This window comes from Physeter macrocephalus, chromosome 8, assembly GCF_002837175.3.
Source record: "Physeter macrocephalus isolate SW-GA chromosome 8, ASM283717v5, whole genome shotgun sequence".
NCBI lineage: Eukaryota > Metazoa > Chordata > Mammalia > Artiodactyla > Physeteridae > Physeter > Physeter macrocephalus.
Window position 1 is genome coordinate 73,754,923 of NC_041221.1, and position 13,043 is coordinate 73,767,965.

The window sequence follows — 13,043 nt, forward strand, 5'->3', positions numbered from 1 at the left end:
ATATATGTATATGTATAGCTGATTCACTTTGTTATAAAGCAGAAACTAACACACCATTGTAAAGCAATTATACTCCAATAAAGACATTAAAAAAAAACAGAATTAAATGTAAGACCTGAAACCATGAAACTTCTAGAAGAAAACATAAGAATAAAGCTCTTTGACATGGGCAAAAAAAAACTGCCTCTTAATGGTCTCCCAGCATCATCCTGGCTTCCTTCCAACCCACCCTTCACACGATAGTCAGAATGAGCTTTAGAAAATGTAAATCTCATTATTTCACCCCATGCTCAGTGGCTTTCCGTGTCAGCCTCACCTTGCATCACCCTCCCTCTCCTGCTGTGTTCCCCGCACTTTCCTTCTTTCCTTGGCCATGTCCCCTTAAATCACAGACCTTTGCAGATGCTGTCTGCTCTGTCTGAAATGCTCTTCCCTTTGTTTTCTCCATGGCTGGGTCTTTCCATCCTTCAGTTCTCAAATTAAACGTCACTCCCTGACCACTCTAATTAAAGTAGATAGTCACTATTATTGTCTATCTAGAGTAGAGGTGTGTGGATAGACATATGGGAGTGAACACAAAGTATGAAAATCTTTGTATCACATGCTAACACCCATCAGATAGCATCCACCATGGATGAACATTAAATAGTGAGGCAGACGAGTGACCTTGCCAGTTGACTTCAGCCCTCTGTCAACAGCCACTCCAGTGCTGTAACAAAGAGCATATGAATGAAGTGGCCACAGTGGCAGAGTTGGAGGCTACACATGAGCACAACAGCATGAATTGCATTTACCAAGGCTGATCTATTGCTGAATATCCAACATACCAGCAATGAAGACTGATGCTGAGCTTCCAATATGGCACCATTGCTCAAGAAGACCAATTAGTCACTTGGTGAGAAGTTGACTATATCGAGTCCCTTTTGACTTGAAGAGCCAGTAGTTCTTTGCCTCAGGAATAGATGCATAGTACTTCAGATGTAGGTTTGCCCTTTCTGCTGGTAGGACCTCAGCCAGCACTACTATGCAAGGGGTAGGGTTATGGAGTGTTTGTTCTATTGGCACAGAATCCTATATAATATCACATCAAACCATAGAATTCACATTACAGTAAATGAGGTGAGAGATGGGCCTATGACCACAGGATCTATTGGTCATATCACATCCACACCACCCAGAAGTGGCTAGCTCCCTAGAGATCTTCTTGGAGGAAATACTCCACAAGGATGGGGTGTCATCCTTCAGTGCATGCATTGAATCAAAGACTTTTATATGGTCCTATGTCCTCAACAGGAAGAATGCATGGGTCCAGGGATGAAGGGTGGAAGCAGCAGTGGCCCTACTTCCCTTCACTCATAGTGACATGCTGGGAGACGTAGTATTTCTCGTCCCTGTGACAGTGAGCTCTGCAGGGTTAGCAATTCTCCTCCTCAAAGACGGTACACTTCCACCTGGGGCACAGCAAGAGAACCATTGAATGATAAGCCATGTCTCTCGCCTGGGCACTTTTTGTTCCTTGTTTCCAGGGACCAGCAGATGAGGAAAGGAGTCACCATCTTGGCAGAGGTAAAAGACCTGATCATCAGGAGAGAGTAAAGCTGTTGTTACACAAGGGGTCAGGGAAGAATACATGTGGAACCCGCTTAGGGTTCTTTTGGTATTTCCTTCCCCACCTGTGACTGTAAATGAACAGGTACAGCAACTCCATTCTGAGAAGGACATCTGTCTTAGTCTGTCTGGGCACAGACTGAGTGGCTTACACAACAAACGTTGATTTCTCACAGTTCTGGAGGTTGGGAAGTCCAAGATCAGGTGCCAGCAGCTCCTGTGTCTGGTGAGGACCCTCCTCCTAGTTTGCAGATGGCCACCTTCTTGCCGTGTCCTTACATTGTAGAGAGAGAAGACTCTGATCTTAGCACTAATCCCATCATGGGGGTCCCATCCTCATGAATTTATCTAAACCTAATTATCTCCCAAGAGTCCTACCTCTAAATACCATCTCACTAGGGGTTAAGGCTTAAGGGGCGCGGGGGCTGGGGAGGACAAAACCATTCGGTCCAGGGCAACATGATGACCAAGGCTCAGACCCTTTGGAGATGAAGGTCTGGGTCAAGCTACCTGGAAAGCCACTGAGCCTGGCAGAGAGGGATCTAGACAGGTAACGGAGGAAGGAGAAAATGAACATCAGTGTGTCTCCTAGACTAATTGCAGCGATGGGGCTGAAGTTTATCCACTACTCTCCCTTTTCTTAGTTTTCCCTCAGGGAGAGAGGCCCACTGGAATCCTGGAGAAGATATTCTGTGACTGTACGTGAAGAAGTGGATTGGAGTGATGCAAGAGGTGGGCTGCGGCAGACGCAGAGATGAGTGACCCAGTCTCTCTTCACAGATGGCCTTGTGCTGAGCTGTGGGGAATGCAGTCAGCAGACGCCTCCAGCCAGCGGCTCCCTGGCCCCCTCAGGGTCTGTCCCTGCTGCAGGGTCACACCTTCCTGAGTTCACCCTCTTCCTGGGCAGCTCACATCTGGTGACTGAGCAAGGCGGGTGCGCAAAGGCCTGGACGTCTCTGCCCAGTGTGGCACAGCTCTGATGGGCAGACCTTGCCCCGGAGCTGCCCACCATGTTGGGTGAGGCTTGGTCAGGCATGCATTACAGTCTGGCTTCTCTTTTCTCAATCTTCTTTCCTCCTCCTTCTTTTCACTGGTACTGATCCCTAATAAACATCTTACACCCAAATCTGTCTCAGCATCTACTTCCAGAGAACCCAACCTGCTACAGGCTATATGCTTGGAGGGCAAAGGAGGAACTTGCTAACTAAGTAATTTGGAGCAAGTCATTTCACTCTCCTGACCCTCCATTTCCTCATCAGTAAAATGGAGATAACCACCTTTGCCTCTCAGGGTTGCATGAGGCTTAAATGAGATCGAGTGTAAAAGTCACCTGGCACAGTGCTTGGCAAATAAGAGCATATAACGTTTAAAAGGGAAGCTTCCTGAGAAATGGACAGCTTCCCATGATGACACAGCTTTGTGAGTGCCCTGTTGAAGAGAGAGAGCTGAGTGTTCAGTTTTCTGGCCAATTCACTGATGGTAATAATAATGGCTAAGTCTTACAAGGCATACACTGTGAGCCAGGCACAGGTGTGTCTTCATATATTAACTCACCTAACCCACAAAACAATCTGGTGAGAAGGTGCTGTTTTGGGCCCCATTTTACAGAGGAGGAGACTGAGGCACAGAGAGATGCTCACAAACTCGTCTCAGGTCCCAAAGACTGGAAGTGAAAGAGCTGGGCTTTGAATCCAGGAACCTGGCACCAGAATCTGTGCTCTTGCCCACGAGAACATATATTGTACAGAGAACTTGATGCAGAATAAAGTAATCCTGCCTCTAACCTCTCACTTCTCCATGACACCCTTCCAGAACTAATTTTTCTGAAAGGGAGAGAAGAGGATGAGGAAGATGTCACCTGCCTGCTGATGAGCTGAAGTTTATTAATCCTTTTTGAAGCCTTGAGGGAGGGAGACATCACCTGTGTCTCCCTGGGGCCAAGACGCCCACCAGTAGGAACTGCTCTGGCAGATCATCTGAGGGCAGGAGTAAGACGTTGACAGTGGCAGCTTCCTTGCAAAATTTCAGGTATTCACAAATAATTAACTCAGTTTTTTCAACACGTCTTTATTTGCTTAAATTAACAAAATATAGGTTACATGCTATTTTCAGGTAAACTGTTTTTTCACTGAAGCAGAAAGCAATATTCACAACTTGGGCTGCTACACACTTTGAGTTTTATTTTTAAATAGCAAGCCAGAATTCTGTACAAAATCAACATTTGGTGTAATGTTGTCCAAATATGTGAAGGATTTAAAATGTTAGCTCTGTTACATTTTGTTCCAGCAAAGCAGACAAAGATCATAATTCAAAACACGATGTTAATATTTTATTAAATGCCCTCAGGGCTTAATAAATACAGTATGCACACTGGGCTGTCTCATGTAACTACTCATATACAGATATACCAGTTACCCTTCTGGGGTCATGGAAAGTCAGCCTCAGTCTCATGGCCAGTGGGGAGTCAAATGTTTAAAAAGAGAGAATGAGTTGAAAGGCAACAAGAGGGGGTAATCATAGGCCGGAATAAGAAGGATAAAAGAAAAATATGCCAGTTGGCTGGGTCAGTTGGTTGGTTCAAAGACACTGGCCAAAAGCCTGGAAAGCATTTGGTAGTGACCTATTTTCAGAGTGTCACAATGTGATGGATTTCATGCTATATCCTGGTCCTGGGATTGCTGATGACCTTGGATGGTTTCCTCCCTTAATTCTCTTGAGGATGGCCTCATGGCTTCTCTTTCAGACTTGCATTCTAGTTAATAAGCTCTAGGCAAGGTTGGCCAACCCTTCCCTTAGCTCTGTACTTAATGCATAGGGTGCCCATATAATTTATCTCCCACTGGAACACTTTTGAGAGTTAAGGTGAAACTCTTAGTAACTACCTGGGGACAAGAGGTATAAGCCCGGGTTGTCCCAGGCCAACCAGGATGTTGGTCACATACAAAACCAAGGTTTTAGCCTTGGTTCTCAGAAGGTCAGTGCATATGAACCAGTGGGTTATATCTAATTAAGTCTCTCATATCCAGAGTCAAGAATGAAAAACAGGCTTTAGAATACATTCCATAACAATTTTTTATGACTTTTCCTAGACACTTTTCTCTTCCTCCACATGAAATTTTACTTGGAAGGCTAATACATAAAACAGATGGAATTTGAAGTGGGGATGTGGGTTGAGTATTTTCCCTCCCCTGGCAGCTCTAGAAGGGCCTAAGAGGGACCTCTTGCTTCTCAGCACGCAATGTGGAAACCAGCATTCTAGACCATACTCTTTCCATCTCAACATTAACTTGTTCCTCAAACACTCCCACATGATTCGTTTTGGGTGGAAAAGTCTACAGCTTGCTATTCTAGATTTTCTAGTTCCTATTCCAGCTCGGCACACCCAGAACAAACTGGAAATCTGCAGCCTTTGTAGCAGGTCCTCAACACCTTGCTGCTGAAAGAATGAATATGTAACAGGACCCTAGGAGGAGGCCTCACAGAACACTCTGCCAGCCCCTGAGTGATGACATCAGAGGCACTGATGAGCTGTATTAATAATAATGGATGGAAGGCAAATTGCCCCTACGAAGATCTGGATGGATTCTTGGCCCCGAGTTGTGCTGGTAACCGCAGAAAACCACACTCTTCCCTTCACCAGCCCCTTTGCAGGTGCTCTGACCTTGGCGCATAGATGGCAGTAGCCAGCCCAAGCAGCTTTGGCACGTTGTAGTGGTGGTGAGGCTGGACGAAGGAGCCTTGAGCAAGGCAGCAGGAGGAACGCATATGAGGGATTGACAAAGCGCACGTGTGACTGATGAGAACTAGATGAGGCTGACGGGGACGCACCTTGGCCAGGAGAAAAAGCCAGCATCCCACAGGCAGAGATGGGCCAGGTCGTCTAAAGAAATGTGCTGGTAACTTTGGGAGGAGAAGAAGCAAATAATAAACAGTACCTAGCTCTACAAATACGAGTTGAAACTACCAAGGGACAGTTTTTACATAAACACAGACACAGTACCAGAGGGTCACTGCTTATGGTCAGTCACACATATGTGACATCCTGTCAGCACTGCTTTATTTGTCAGATGCCGGTGCCTAAGGGAAGCCTACCTGCGGGGCCCGACCCCCTTTACAGTCACTATACCACTCACTGGACTCATGATTCACACATCTAGGAAGAAATAATTAGTCACTATTGCTTTATCTGTCAGATGCCGGTGCCTAAGGGAAGCCTACCTGCGGGGCCCGACCTACCCTTTACAGTCACTATACCACTCACTGGACTCATGATTCACACATCTAGGAAGAAATAATTAGTCACTATAGGCTGGATATGTATTTTTAAACATTAAGTGACCATAAGTGACACAGGCATCATTTCTAGTACAAAAAGTGTGTGTTTATACAGTGTGTGTGTGTGTGTGTGTGTGTGTGTGTTTCCTCTCGTGAGGCTCTTACAGAACAGGTAAGAAGTCCTAAGTCAGCAGTATGTTTTCAAGGTCTCCTGCTTTCTATCTTAATGAGTCTAAAGCCAGAAGCTGAAATATTTATGGAGTCACTGGGAGGGGTTCTTGGGAGCCACTATTTTAGCCTAGTCAATCTTTCTCAACCGTGGCTGCACATAAGAGTCATCTGGGGCAACTTGGAAAATAACCAATGCTAGAGCTCCACTCTAGACCAATTAAATCAGGACCTCAGAGGGTCAGGCCCCAGCACTGGTATTTTTTAAAAGGCTCCCTGAGATGATTCTAATGTTCAGGTAGCATTGAGAATACAGCCCACAAACTCCTTTACTAGTGATTAGCTGATGGTTATTCTAATACTCTAAATAAGTTAGAGCTTAAATTTCAGGGAGAATTCCTCCCCCACACCCAGCTCCAGAACTGAGGAGAAATCCACTGCTCATGGGGTGACAACTCTTCCTGCAGCTGCTTTATGGGGCATGAAGCCTAAAGCAAGGTCTCCAGGAGGGAGCTCTGCTCAGGACACGGGGTTAGCCTGCAGACACTGAGCACTGTCGGGCTATCTGAAAATATGCTCCAAATGCCACATCTGATGAAGGTAGCAGAAGCCAAACGAGGCAGACCCAGGCAGGAATCTAAGTATTGCTGGTTTTTCCTAGTCAAAATTATTCTTATTCTCTTGAAATGTTATCTTATACCTGCAGCAGCTACTTGAGAACGTCCTCTTCAATAACTCACCCTCCTGTGTCATTTCTGGCGTTTTTTGATTATTTAATAAAGCAAATTAAAAAATATATACAACTACTAATATTTTCATCTATCTGGAAAAATATTATACCTTTTACACATTCAACTAAAGAGTCATTAATAAGGTAACATGTCAAGCACCATATTTTTGCAACTAGAAAGAAATTTACTGTATTAGTCAATGGAAAATATAATTTCTAAAAGCACCTCAGCATCAGCTTACAGTTAGATGTCTAGAAAAATATGTACAGATTATTACACTGGAGATCCATGAAATAACATGGAAGAAGACCTTGCATGTGTGTTAAAAATCAAGGGCCCAATGAACGACCTGAGCAGCATTTACATGACTGAGGACGTCCCTGCTCATTTGGTCTGAGCCATTTGTAAAGATCCACGCCCTTCTCCGGTCTCCAGCAAATGAGAGCTCAGGCGGAAAGCTGTTCTCGCACAGCCTAGAGGTGCCCATTTTCCAAGTGTAATTTTTAAACCGTCCACTTAGATCCCTAAAAGCACTGCTTGTTTTTCCATTTTCCTCTCCAGTAATTCTTTTAAACTCTCATCTCTGTGCTTGAAGTACAAGTAATCAGAAAAGGAGGGGCCCCGCCGAGCGCTCTGCAGGGCCCGGAGGCCGGGACACTCGTCTCTGCGGGCAAACTCTCTCTCCTGGCCGCCCTCAGGCCCGGGGCCGTCCCGGCTCTTCAGCTGGAGGTCCCCTTGCGGCACGTCCTCCTCCGCCTGCGCCTCCGCCCTGGGGCCCGGCTCGGGCTTGGCGGACAGGTCCTGGGGCGCGCAGAGCGGCGGGCTGCGGGGGCCGAGGCCCGGGCTGTCCCGCTCCGCCTCGTAGCAGTTGTCGTCGTCCTCCTCCTCGTGGCAGGAGCTGCCCCTGGCGCTCTCCCCGTCCGACTGGAAGGCCGGCCCCTTGGCCCGGCGCTTCTGGGACAGGTCGAAGGGCTCCTCCTGCTCCAGGCTCCTCAGGCCCCCCGCCGTCTGCGCCAGGGCAATTCTCCCCCTTCCAAAACCTGCCGGAGCAAAGGCACGTTCAGGCCCCAGGAAACGTTCAGGTCGCCTGGTGGAACCCAGGGCCGGTTAGTGTAGCTTGCTTTTGCATTTGAAAAATAGATAAATCCCCAAGAAGGCTGTAGAGAGATGGGCCTTGTCACAGATGGAGTCTACATCGCTATGACTCCTTTCAGGGGAATTTGGCAACATACAAGGAGAGCTTTAAAAATAAGCACACCTTTGACTTAGCAGTTACACTACTGAGAATTTAAACTATGAAAATAGTCTGGCAGATGCACAAAAGGTATATGTAAGGATGCTCATCACCACGCTTTTAATAGTGAGACTGTGAAAACAATTATCAGTTTAACGATAGAGGCTTGTTTAAATAAATAATAGTACCTCCATACAATGAAGGTATTATGTGTGTAGAAGGTACGTCTATGCATAGAAGGTACTTCTATGCGTAGAAGATGTAGAGACCTATTACTGATCATAAAAGGTATTCTCTATATACTTTAAGTAAAAGAAATATATATTTATCATATATATTATTTAGCATATATATTAATAGTGTAGATTCTCTTTTATATATCAAAAAATATCTGGAAGGACATATGCCAAAATCTCAAAAATGATTAACTATGAGGTGATTTTTACATTTTCCTTTTTATTTTAACAGTGAGCCCATATTTTACCATAAGAAAAAAAATAAAACAGTAATAAAGATATTTTCAACTTGAAAAAAACCCCAGATATTCCATTTGGGACCAAGGGGGCCACCCCATAACTGGGCCCCCTAAGTGTAGACAGAGTAGGGAGGGCGCAGGAAGGTCCTCTGAGGAGCTCAAAAGCCCTTGTGTCCCACCACAAGGGTCCTTGCTGTTGGACACAGTGATGTAGGAGGGTCTCATTTTTAGTTTCGGTTTGAAGGCCCTTGTAGGGATGGACTTTTCAGCAGGCAACAGGCATGTGGTAGGGCTCCACCTGATTTGATCTTGGAGGTGTCTGCCCGTGGTAAGCCAGCAGCCAGGCCCTGAGGACCAGGCGGGGAGGACTGAAGAGAGGGATAGGAGGGAGGGGGCTGGGGTGCGGCCAGACCCTGCTGCACAGGGGGAAGCAGGCTTCTGGGGTGGCGATGCACAAAGGAAGCCGAGGTCCAATGCTGCCTGCTTTATGGTGTGGTCAGGCGATGAAGCTGTCTGTAGCTTTAATCTTGTCAGGGGCACAGGGAGGATCTTTTGAATCTGGGTCTTGATTTTTGAGCCATTTCAAAACCTAGAGTGAAGAAATGCTAACACCTTTTGTAGTTGAAAACATTAAAATTGTTGAAAGTCTGTTAAAAACTTTCAAAGCAACTCTCTGATATATGGTGATGTTCTTGATTTTTCCAGAAGGATGATAGTCTTTAGGCTCCTGTTAGGATATGAGTATCCATATGGGGTAAGTCCTGGTGACCAAGTCAGGCTTTCAGATGGAGGACTGTCTCCTCATCACCTTCTATGTCTCTAGCCCTGGTGACTGAGCATACTTCACCTATTCTGGAAAAATCCAGGCCTAGCTTGGGAAGTAGCTCAGGCAACTAGAGATGCAAAGAATGATTCAGAAAAAGAACATTCTCAGGGAAATAAAGTGCTTTTGTTTTTTAACCAGAATTTTTTCAGGGCTTTTATACAAACTCCAGGCCTTGTTTTATGATGATGACAGTTTCCTCTCAACCAGGAGTCACCATAAACTCAGTAGGTGTTTGAGAAATCTGAAAGCTACCATCATTTTGTTTCATGCTGAGTGTGCACGCGTGCATCCTATTCATGAATACGGGTGCCTAGTTGATCATCTCTTTTGTAAAGGGGTGGGAGAAGCAGCAAACATGAACAAACCACCCCATGTGTTTACCCAGTGCAGTAAGCACTGGCTTGAGCCAGAGATTCTTGAGTTAGAATCTCAGTTCTGCCTTCAGACTTGCTGTTTGACCTTGAGCAGTTTATGTAACACCTCTTGGCCTTGGTCTCCATTTACATAAAATGAGAATAACACAGTCTACTTTGTGGAATATTGGGGATGAGCAATAAAATCTAAATGCATCACCCTGTGCTTGGATCATATGTGAATCAGAACATGTCAGCCAGTTAACATGATATTGTAAGTTACATATACGTGTGTCTTCTCTCCCCACACACAGACCTCCCAGAGGGCGAATGAAGATGGTCTCATTCCCCTCGTATCTGCCACGGCATATAGCACACTGCATCGGACAGAGAGCATTTACTGCCTATTTACTGAAGGACAACCTACTGAACCCAGTACATGTGGAACATAAACTCTTCACTGCTAAGGAAGGGACCGAGAAGATGAAGGAGGCAGAAACTTTCATCAGTTCAGTTAGGACTCAGCTAGGGAGACTCACTGCTCTGCCTATGGGCCAATCAGCCCTACCAAGCAGGAAAACTGTCCTTGCGAGTTTCTGGCTGTGAACAGATAGACGAGACCTAGCCTGCTACAGACACACTTCTGCTGACAGCAGAACTTGCAGACCTGCCCCTTAACAGCAGTGCAATAAAGAGGATACAATAAGGCTTTAGAGTCAGAAAGGTCTGTGTTCAAATTCTCAGTCTGCTACTTTTCAGTTGAGCAAGTTAATATTTCAAAGCCTCATAGCGGAAGTTCCTCCAGCCTGCAGTTACTATAAAGATTCACAGAGACCAAGCACCTGCTGCAGGGTCTGGAACAAATAACTAATAGTGGTACCGACTGGCATCGTTATGATACTCTAATCTACTCCCTAAAATTCACTTTTACTTACTACCTTCAGATATCAGCTTACGTTTGTTATAGTAACACTGCCAGCTTGCTCCTGCTACTCTGCTGTGGTCTTGAAAATTATGCTCCCTTTTATGACGGTAAGAATAACCCCCCAAAGTAAAGCTCCCTAAAGACAAGTTCAGCTCCCATTTATTCCTCACTGGCCTGGAAGGGTGATTACCTTGAGAATGGAGGCCCCGCTCCATGACCCCATGCTTCACTTTCATGTGGCGTGTCAGGTTCCCCTTCAGGGTGAACTTGCTGGGGCAGTAGAGGCACTTGAAGGGTTTGCTGTCAGAGTGCAGGTGCATGTGGCCCATTAGGTTGTGCATCCGGTTGAATTCCTTCCCACACAGCTGTGAAGACAGTGATGAAGAGAACACAGGTTACTCAAAGGCGGGGATCCTGCCCAGGTGACCACACCCAGGCCTGTGTGAGGATGGATGTGTTGCTATCTTGTTTGGATCTTGGCATTTTTAAGTTGCTTCCAAAGAAACTGTCCCCATGGAAGTCAAGGAGGGGCTGGATTGAGCCCAGGCTCAGAGGTAGAACAGGTAGGGATGGATTCATGAGATTTTATTCCTGTTGTATTGGGATTTTTAAACTCAAGGTAAAAATTGCAAAGCTATTAAAGTTTCTTTTGAACGCAACCTTTTGGAAAGGAGAAAAGCTGCTCTGAAAGCAATTGCTCAAAGTGTGCTTCACTTGAATGATAAGGATACGATGACTTGTTTAATATTTATGGAGCGTTTACAGTATGGAAGGCACTGTCCCAAGTCTGCCACGGAATATCTCATTTAACCCACATCAGTCCTATGAGATGGGTGCTGTTCTCATCCCTATTTTACAGATGGACAAACTGAGGGATTAAGAGTAAAGACTGGCCAAGGCGCACAGCTGGAGCTGGGATAATAAACTCAGGTCCTCGGACACCAGAGGCCACACCATCAATCACCACATCATACTGTGTCCTCCCAATATAACTCTTCTGGCAGACGATATCAGGCAATGCTTTTCTAATTTTTAAATTTCCTAACTTTGGGGATGGATTTCAGAGTTAAAAGGAAGGAGTGTGTCTTTTCTCTGGGTAGAGATCTGAAGTACTGAAGATATCCTAGGTATACAAAAAGCAAACATATTTTATCCACTTTTTAAAAATTTCTATTTCCATCAAATTGCAAATACATGATGGACCACAGCAGTGGTTCTCCAGCTCCTTTGGGAAGAACAGAACTGCCTTTTCAAAGGCAATATGTGCAGATGCAGATGGTGTAAGACAGAAACAGTTGCTCTGGGGTGCTTTCCTTGCTTTTCTTGTCCCCAAGCTTCAGCAGAGAAGGGTTTGGAAACTCCAGCCCTTCCTTGACTCTGCTGTGAGGAATGCAAAGAAGGATTCTGTGTCTGTGCTGGGACCAGAGCATTAAGGGAGGAACATTCTCCTTCCCTTTTCCCTTCCCACCCTCAGAGGCCCATGTCATGAGGGTAGTGATACGAAGCAAGAGGTGCCCAGAGAGAGGATGCGGGGTACGGCATCCTCCGAAGCTGACACCGGTCTTCCTTTCTCACCGAGAGATGTTTTCAGGGCCATTGTGGAGGTTCTGGGTTGAGCTTTTATTAATGAAGACAGTGTTTTCTTCAGGTGGCTATGGAGGTGAGAGCTGAGCTGGCCTTGGAAGAATGGGTACACCTAACAACTGTGACCTTGGGAGATTAGCCTAAAAGAAGGCGGGGCAGTAAGAGGAAGCCATCCTGGGATTACAGATTTGTCACAGATAATCTATGCATGGATAATAAACGGCTGGTTCTGTATTTTTTAATGATTCCTATTTGTGGGTTTTACATATGTTTTTGCTTTTTACTTCCTTACTAGCGAGAATGAACTCAGCATACTGGTACCCCACACTCAGTATTCAGAGCACCCCCCCACCACATTCATTTGGAAAAGGTGACCCAAGAGGGGAAAAGCTGAGAGAGTGGGTCTAATTTAGGGGAAATTGCTTGGAAAGCAAGGGAAACTTGCTTTCTCTTTATTCTCAACCGAGACAATTTATAAAGATCTATCAGCCTGTGGCTCAGTATTGCCCATGTGTGAGAGTTCTGGTAAAGTTCTCTTTATTAGCTTAGTTTATCCAGTTCTCCATCCTGGCTAAGAAAAAAAAAAAAATTTGTATCTAGAGCTTCTACACTAGGTATTTCCAGTCATGGGTCATTCTAGAAAAAATATATCTCATTTGGTTCATGGGACAGTTCTGATTATTTGGAGCAATGCTGCTGCTGGACTTGCTGAGCTGAACAGTCCTTCATTAGACTGCAGCATCTCTGAAGGCTCTGCCTGCCTTTTGGTTATAATCCCTGCCTAGCACCAGGCTTGACACATGACAGTTCCTTAGTAAGTCTCTGTTGAGTGAGTGAAGGGGTGAGGCACATCGCAGCAGAAGA

At 45.5% G+C, this 13,043-nt stretch overlaps 1 protein-coding gene across 2 annotated transcripts in view; it reads right to left on the reverse strand.

Moving 5' to 3' along the window:
- Positions 1-7,056: 7,056 nt before the first annotated feature.
- Positions 7,057-13,043, reverse strand: part of ZNF366 (zinc finger protein 366) — a 72,406-nt gene continuing 66,419 nt past the window's right edge. For both annotated transcript variants that reach the window (XM_028493467.1, XM_007104483.3), the window contains 2 exons: positions 10,786-10,960; positions 7,057-7,822 (listed from right to left, as the gene is read on the reverse strand). In XM_028493467.1, coding sequence (XP_028349268.1) covers positions 7,299-7,822; positions 10,786-10,960 — 699 coding nt within the window. In that variant the 3' untranslated portion in view covers positions 7,057-7,298. The remainder of the gene's footprint in view (positions 7,823-10,785; positions 10,961-13,043) is intronic.